Source organism: Camellia sinensis, chromosome 1 (genome assembly GCF_055761805.1).
Source record: "Camellia sinensis isolate YWXY chromosome 1, ASM5576180v1, whole genome shotgun sequence".
NCBI classification, from domain to species: domain Eukaryota; kingdom Viridiplantae; phylum Streptophyta; class Magnoliopsida; order Ericales; family Theaceae; genus Camellia; species Camellia sinensis.
Window position 1 is genome coordinate 58,142,327 of NC_138961.1, and position 8,537 is coordinate 58,150,863.

The 8,537-nt window shown below is 32.2% G+C and overlaps 1 protein-coding gene across 1 annotated transcript; it reads right to left on the bottom strand.

Moving 5' to 3' along the window:
* Positions 1–599: 599 nt before the first annotated feature.
* LOC114319915 (glutamate dehydrogenase A) lies at positions 600–7,634 on the bottom strand. The gene is made up of 8 exons (XM_028266987.2): positions 7,222–7,634; positions 7,001–7,114; positions 4,179–4,475; positions 3,928–4,044; positions 3,580–3,830; positions 1,895–1,970; positions 1,728–1,814; positions 600–1,045 (listed from the first exon to the last, which is right to left on the bottom strand). The coding sequence occupies exons 1-8, from the start codon at positions 7,327–7,329 to the stop codon at positions 860–862; spliced, it is 1,236 nt and encodes a 411-aa protein (XP_028122788.1). The 5' UTR covers positions 7,330–7,634; the 3' UTR covers positions 600–859.
* Between the last annotated feature and the right edge of the window lie 903 nt (positions 7,635–8,537).

An 8,537-nucleotide genomic window follows, 5' to 3' on the forward strand; every position in this document is an offset into this window, starting at 1 on the left:
ATTTTTTTACTTTTTAGGCACATATAAGTAAGGTGCATCTAAAAAAGTAAAAAAAATGTTTAAAATTTTAAAAATATTCACTAAAAACAAAAAAATACAAAAATCAAAAAACTCAATTTTCAAAAAACTTAATCCAAAAAACTCAAACCAAACACAGTGAATGCAATTAGATTTAAACAACTAAATTGACACAATATGTAAATACAATGACTACAAGTGTAAAGCTTTTTAAATTTTCAATTTACAAAACATAAAAATTTGTTGAATTATGAATTGAAGCTTTGTTTAAATGAACTTGGTTAGTCCAGGAAAACACGTTAAAAATTTTAAGAAAATATTTGAAAAAAGAATGCACTGTTTGTTGAAAGTTTGCCCAAGGTTCAGTAACTAGCTTCAGAGTCCAGCTAAAACAAAAGGAAACATACATACATATATATGTATATATATAGAGAGAGGGAGAGAGAGAGAGAGACAGTCAGAAACTGTCTCACAAGAGATTGCTGGAATGTTTATTCAGTTTTTTCACATTAAATCAAGGGCAAATTATAAATCAGATGTATCTTCCAAAAATAATTACCAATACATGAAAAAGTTCATGATTTTAATAATTAAAATTTATAAATTATATAATTATTCTGAATTTTTTTTTTCCCAACTAGTACACAGATTTGTTATTTCCCCTTAAATCAATCCCCCATTTGATTCACTTGACAATCTGTAAAAATTTCACAACTGAAGAAAGAAGAGAACACTGGGAAACATTATGGTAGGGAAGAATGGCTGTCAAGCTACATTCTTCACCTGTAACAAAAGCATATATTTAAATAACAAAGAGAAAAATAAAATGGAAAGAAATTGATTATGCTTCCCATCCTCTTAATACAGTAGCCCGAGCAACACGATTCACTGCCAGTGTGAAGGCGCCCATTCGCAGGTTGCAATTGTGTGTCTGACACATGTTTTTGATGTTATGAAAAGCTTTCGTCATGTACCTATGAAGCTCCTTGTTCACCTTCTCTTCGTCCCACATAAAACCTTGAATATTCTGCAACGACATAATTAATTGTAAACCATTATAATTGTTTCCCCTTCACATCTAATATCTATCCCTGATTTTTCATACTGATTTCCCACAGACACACGAACAAAAACACAAACATACTAATATACAGACACCCCACTGACACCAATAATATACATTGCATTTTTCCTTTGAAGTAACTTACAATTGCAATGAAAAGGTAAGGGGGCAAGGGAAACAAAGAGTCCAAGATATAGTTTGACCAAGCTTTCATCCAATGCATCAAACTTGTGTTTTATGATCAACATCTTTTATTTGCAGGTCCATTTTTAAGAATGGCCTCATTTAGTGCTTCTCTATTTCATTTGATTTTTAGTGGAAAATGGAGATTTATATGAGTTTGATGATTTCGACCTGTGTTATGTGATTTAGGGTTGGTTATATGTCAATTATTTACTCCTCTTCCACTGAAGGAACAAGCTTAAGGCCCAATAGTATGTCTCCAGTTCGATCACCACCAGCCATTTCCTAAGAAATTAAGGGTAAAACTCACCTTCTTTGAGGTTTTTGAAAATTTACAGTCAATCTCAAACTACACTTGTATTACACTGACATTTGAACCCACATTCTCAATACTTTCACACAAGGTTTCATATATTGATAACCATACCAGAAATATAGAAGGGATATCGAGTGCTTTTGATACCTGAACCCACTCAAAATAGCTGACCGTCACGCCTCCAGAATTTGCATATATATCAGGTAGTATTATAACCCCTTTCTTAGATAGAATCTGCAGCAGCAATAATAGCTTGAGTTTTGAATAATGTACATATTTCCCAAGATGAGTTAAAAAGTTGAAGTCAATGTTACCTCATCCGCCTCTGGATCAGTAGGATGGTTTGCTGCTTCTATGATGAACTTGGCTCTTACATTCCCAGCATTTTCTCTTGAAGGGGCAATGTGAAAAACGTACAAGAAAATAAATGAGATGTATTGCATTAAAAAAAGTTCAAAATATATGTCTTCTTCATTCCACTTGAACATCTAATAGGAGACACATGCAAGTCATGCCTCTTCATGGGTCAAAGTTCATATGACTCACCTTCCGGCTGCGAATTCAGACACAAGCTTGTCTGATCAACCCATGAAAATGGATAAATGGTCAACAAGACCAAAGAAATGATTCCATTCGCTTTAAGTCCAACTTGTTTGCTTATTGCATTTGGCATGAAACAATTCCATTGTATAAACAACCCATTCTATATTTATAGTAGGACGTCGTTCTCTTTTTTTTATCACAAATTGGAGTAAGTTTTAGCATTCCATTTATATAATGGCACCAGTAAAAACTGAATTCACACTCTCAAACAAACCCCCCAGGGAGTAGCTCATATCTCTGGGACATCCAAATCGTTCACAAAAATGTGCAAACATCTGTATAGTTTTCCTAGAGGAGTAGACTGCAAATAGATCATCTCCCAAATTAACCTTACTGCAACCATCTTTCAGACAGTTATGTCTTATCTTTGACAATTACAATATGAATTGCATATTACCGTAATATTAACTGCAGCATTCTTTTAATTCACATGTGTTTTGCTTACTACATATACCATTATGCTTGCAAAATTTAATGTTTCTTTCATGAGGGATGCATCCTTTGTTGGGTGATGCCATGCTCACAATAAAATAATAATAATAATAATGAAGTAATGCAGATTAAATATGAAAAGAACGGATGAGCAATTTACACAAGCAATTGCAACTTGAAGTTGGATTAAGGCCATTGCTAAATAAAAAGTAGGGTGAATTTCACTTTACTCCTTTGTGGTTTGTTCCATGTGCAAATTACCCTCAACCATTTGAAAATAACCGCTTAACTCCCTTGTGATTTGTGAACTGCAGTGCACAGTCAAACATTGTACCCAATTTAATAGCAAGTGTGAAACACGTGCTAGGATATAAGGGGATTATGTGCTCATTTCCAAATGCTAAGGGGTAAACCGCACAAAGAGTAAAGAATAGGGAGTTAAAGAAAATATTGCCCTAAAAATAAATCCAAAAAAATGTCCTTAGTTTGCACAATGAAGTTACTTATGTATAAGGGTATTCTCGTCTTTCCACTTAAGCCGTTCACAGCTTTACTGTGCACTTTAGTCCACAAATCACATAAAGTTGTGTACTTATTTTTAAATAAGACACAGGCCGAACCACAAGAACTTAAACTAAAATTTTTCCTAATATATGATTTAATGACATTCATTAATCATAAATGTTGACAAATAATAATTTTAAATGCCTTTTTCGAACCAAGAAAGATTATTACATTTGTGTCTCAACTTGGACGTATTCTTTAACAGCTTTATTTCATGTTTCAAAAATCAAGTATATTGTCAATTAACAGTCTACTATTGAGTGTATACCAAACCAAGAATCAGAGAAAAGAAAATAAAATACAACTACTAACAGTGACAGTAACAACCAGCAACCATGGGCTAAATTTAGAAAATACCATAATGAAAGTAACAAGTTTCTAGGCAAAACAAGAGATAAACCTGTTCAGAACTCCTCCCAAGGCACATGGGATCAAGACATCACATTCCTCCAGGAGTAATTCATTTGGATCCATGGCATCTCCACCATCAAAATTATTCAAGCTCCCCGTTTCTTCTTTATGATTAAGCAATGCTGGTATATCAATCCCACTTGGGTTCTTAACCGCTCCAGTGATGTCACTCACTGCAATGACCTTACCACCTCTCTCATGAATGAGACTTGCTGTCCAAGATCCCACGTTCCCAAAACCCTGAAAATAATTTCTTTAAAAACATTACTTACAAAAGAATCCATGCCTAGCACAGCTGATTAAGTAATTAACATGGAAGCACCAATGTCAAATATACCTGTATAACAAATGTCAAATCTTTTATTGACTTTCCATGTTCAGCGAGTAAAGCCTCTGTGGCATAAACGACACCACGCCCAGTTGCAGCCTCCCTACCCAGGGATCCACCAAGATCCTAAAAACGAAAAAGCGCATTTATAAGGTTCTTGTGAAAAGAAGCAAGAAATTTATTTATTTATTTATTTTACTTGCTAAGTGTTATTTCAGAGCTAGGAATCATGTTCTCGGATTTTTGTCTTGATTGCTTACTATGGGCTTTCCGGTCACAACAGCTGGTGAATGACCATGAAACTTTGAGTATTCATCCAAAATCCAAGCCATGGTCTGTGCATTAGTCCCCATATCTGGCGCGGGGACATCCATATTTACCCCAATAAGATCATGAATCTTTTGAGTGAAGACTCTAGTGAGACGTTCCAACTCACTCTTACTTAACTCACTTGGTGTGCATCCAATTCCACCCTTAGCTCCACCATAAGGAATATCTGCTACAGCAGTCTTCCAGGTCATTAGTTGAGCCAGAGCATTTACCTCATCAGGATCAACCTTGTTCAAGAAAATGAAGAAACATCTCAGTACAAAATTCAAATGAAGAATCGTTTATATTTTCTTTTGGGGTAAATTACAAATACACCCCCTCAGATTTGCTTAAAGTACAGATTGCCCCCGGTAGCTTGGAAAATTACAAATACCTCATTGTTAGTATTTTTTATTTAACAGAATTAACTAAAGAAATGAAATTCATAATTGCTCTTTTATACAATAATAAAATTACCTAAATTATTAATTGAAACATATTTCTAACATTATTAAAAACTGTTAATTGACTTGATGATTTATTAATAAAAGGGACGATTTGTTATGAAATTAGAAACCTCAGGGAGTGGAATGTAATTTTCAAAACCACAAGAGGCAATTCATATTTTAATCAAATCTCAGGGGGTGTATTTGTAATTTATCCTTTCTTTTTTACTCTGCTGTTGTATATGAATGATTAGTAAAATGAATTTTAAAGTAAGGATTCCAAAAGTTACGAACAAAAATTCAAAAGACACTGATATATACACCGATGTTCTAAAAACTGGATCAGTGATCAAACCGGAAAAAGCATCAGGTGGACGGGTCACTAGTTCAATCGTCGAGTCGAATTGTGATGTCATAATTATTTTATAAATATATTAAAATTATTTAATAATTATATAAGAATTAAAATACATTTATTTAAATTATTTTTAAAATTTAAATTACATATATAATTATATAAATATATTTATATTTATTATTTGCAAAATATATTAATTATACATGATGTTTGAAAAAAATGCAATAAAAATATAAATAATGAATACAATAAATAAAATATATGTTACATTTATCAATAAGGTGCATTGTGGTTTAGTGGAAAATAGTCAAACATCTTGTTTGAGGTCCCATGTTTGAAACTTGGAGCTTATTTTTTTCAGAAGCATGCACCAATTTCTAGACTGCCAAACCAGTGTTGCGTCATCGGGTTGACTAGTTCAACCACCGGTTTGACTGGTTCAATTGAAGGAGGCCGATTTTCAAGTGAAACTAGTTAAAGGGTATATCTAGACCGGTCAAAGGGTATATCCGGACTGGGCCAGTCTTATTTTTAAAACATTGATATATACCCATATACTAAAGAGAAAAAATTGGATGTTAAGGAAGGACTTTAAACAAACTTCTTCAATGAACCTTTATATATTATGGCAAATGCTAATTGTTTATTTTCGGGATTGGGGTGAAAAAGTTATAAAATGTTTTGTTTCAATGAAAAGTTGTTTTGAATTCAATAACAAGTGTCCTGAGTTTTTCCTTTTTTTTCGACTTTTTCTTGTGCCTTAGAAGCACTAATTAGCAAGACCCTTATATTATATACACGATAAAAAAAAAATACTATTTATGCTAAATACATACCAGGATTATTTTTCAGGATTATCAGAAATTTCTTTATTTTTGAGTAATTACTATGGCCTTATGGGAGACGTACAAAGGACAGTTTAGAGTCTGAAAGAGAGTCATACAATTGAAGCCACAATATAAAATCCACATCAACTCATCAATAATACCCTAGGGCACTATCTAAACTGATCAATCTGGCAAGATCACCATCCAGTGAAACTGCTAGGCCAGTCATTTGTGCCAGATACATACAATTCATTAGTTCAGATATCATAATTCAACAACTTAAAACTTCCACGCTTGTACTCAATGAGAACATCAGGGAAATATTGAGGCAAAAAAGTCCCAGGAAAATCATATTTTCAGTTAATGTGCGGCACTGCATTATAAATAATTTTCATTAAAATTGTGTAAATGGCATGCAGCAATCAGGACTTTTATGATACTTTAGTTGATCCAAAACTAGAATTCCAACATCACATCAAAGTGGTGTCCTAGTTCTAATATTTTTCAAACCAAGCAATTGTAGAGATCTCAAGACATTCTAGCTTGTAGTTTAGTTAGACAAAGCTAAGAGCTAAATGGCAAGTACTCCCCAACAGATTCTAGCACCATAAAATTCAAGCATAGCAGATGATCCCTTTTCCAAACAGAGTTTGGATATCGTGGTAAAACGAAATCATTTCAAGACAACTAGCATAGTCATGGAATTAGTACATACATCTAGAACATTTTGTTTTCACTAACAATGACATGAAAGGTTTTATGTTGGCACTTGTAATGACTCCTAAAAAATACGTGAATTTAATTAATTTAACTAAACATATAACTTTTGACCGAGCAGAATAAAATAACAAAAAACCAATTCATGTCAACACCCACACTTGATTAGGAGTTGATTAGGACACAAGGATTAGTTTGGCTTGATTTTGTTACTGGTCAAATACCTCCATTGTCGGATAGTGAATGGATTTACAAAATATCATCCTACTTCTATGGACAACCAAACACAGTTTTAGTTTACCAAAATTTATATCAACCAAGAATTCCAAAAACCCAAAATCCAAAAAAAAAAACCAATTCAACCTAAAAACAACCAAACCATCAAACCAGAAAAGGCACAAAATCAGAAGAAATTGAACAATAACCTCGGGATGATATCTGATCCCTCCTTTCATAGGACCACGAGAATTATCATGTTGAACTCTGAATCCAATGTAGGACACCAGAGTTCCATCGTCCTTAGGAATTGTACATTCCACCTGATCAAAACCCAAAAATCACAGGATCAAAACTCTTTCCATTCCCAAGATTATCAAGAAATACAAACAACCCATGAGTAGAAAACATAAAACTTTTCTATTCTTACCTTGATTTCTCTGAATGGGATCAAAAGACTCTTCTCAAGTTTAGAGTCCAACCCAAGAATGCGAGCAGCGTGGCGAAAATTGCGGTTTGTGGCGGCGAGAGCGTTCATGGTTGTGTGAGAATCACTCAAACAAGCAATACCCAGAAACTAAAATGGATCAAACAGTTCAAAATATTATGTATATATATATATAAATGGAACTGTGTAGTGAGAGATTATAATGGGATCAAAGGAATGAAGATGAACTTTGTGAATAGCTGTATTTATAGAGAAAGAGGAAGCAAGTGCTGAATGCGTGTGACAGGGATTGTAGTCAGATGGATAAAATCAGAGAGGGAGGGAGGAGCAATACGAGTGTGATTGTTTTGGAAAGTTGTTTAAAAGTTAATTTTTTATTTTTGATTTTTATTAAAAGAATGAAGTGATTGTTTTGGAAAGTTGATTAAAAGTTGTTTTTTTATTTTTGATTTTTGATTTTTTAAAAAAATTATTAAAAAATAAAGTGATTGTTTTGAAAAATTGATTAAAAGTTGTTTTTTATTTTATTTCTTTTTGATTTTTTTTTAAATATGAAAAAATTAAAAGATGATGTAGATTAAAAGTAAGCTTTTAATTTTATTTTATTTTATTTTTTATTTTTATTTATTTATTTTTTTTAAACTCTTTCTAAAAAAGCCTTAGGTAAACCAAGACTTCTATTAAATTTTTTACCAACATGGCGGTAGGCTTAACGGGAGATTATTTAATAATCATGTGTCTAATTTTTCTTAATCAAATATTGTTTAATGTGCTTCATTGATTAGGTTTGGAAAGTGGGTTTGGATGGGTTTGGAGTTAAAATAGTCACAAAAAATAAAATAAGTTTTTTAGTCATAATAAGATAAAATATCACATTCAATCCATAATTATTATATGCTTTCTCTCATAAAAAAGTTAAAAGTCATTTTCAAATTAGGTTTTTTAGTTCCAGACTAAAATAGTTAAAAAAATTAAAAAGTCAACTCACTTTCCAAACCAAGCCTTTATATTCTCTAATCATCTAACATTATATTTTATTTATTTACTTTCTCCACTAATTATAACTAGCAACCGCGCACACGCGATGCGTGTGCAAATTTGTTTAGAATTATAATATGAATTTGATATTATTTTTTCTAATAATATACATATAAATCATATGAATAATTATGTTCAATGTAACATTTGGTATTAAATTTGAAGACATAAAATTAAGCAAACAAACAAACGAATTTTATTGAAAACATAATATTTTTATTTTTATTTTTTTTAAAGGCGCACACACAAAATTAACCATC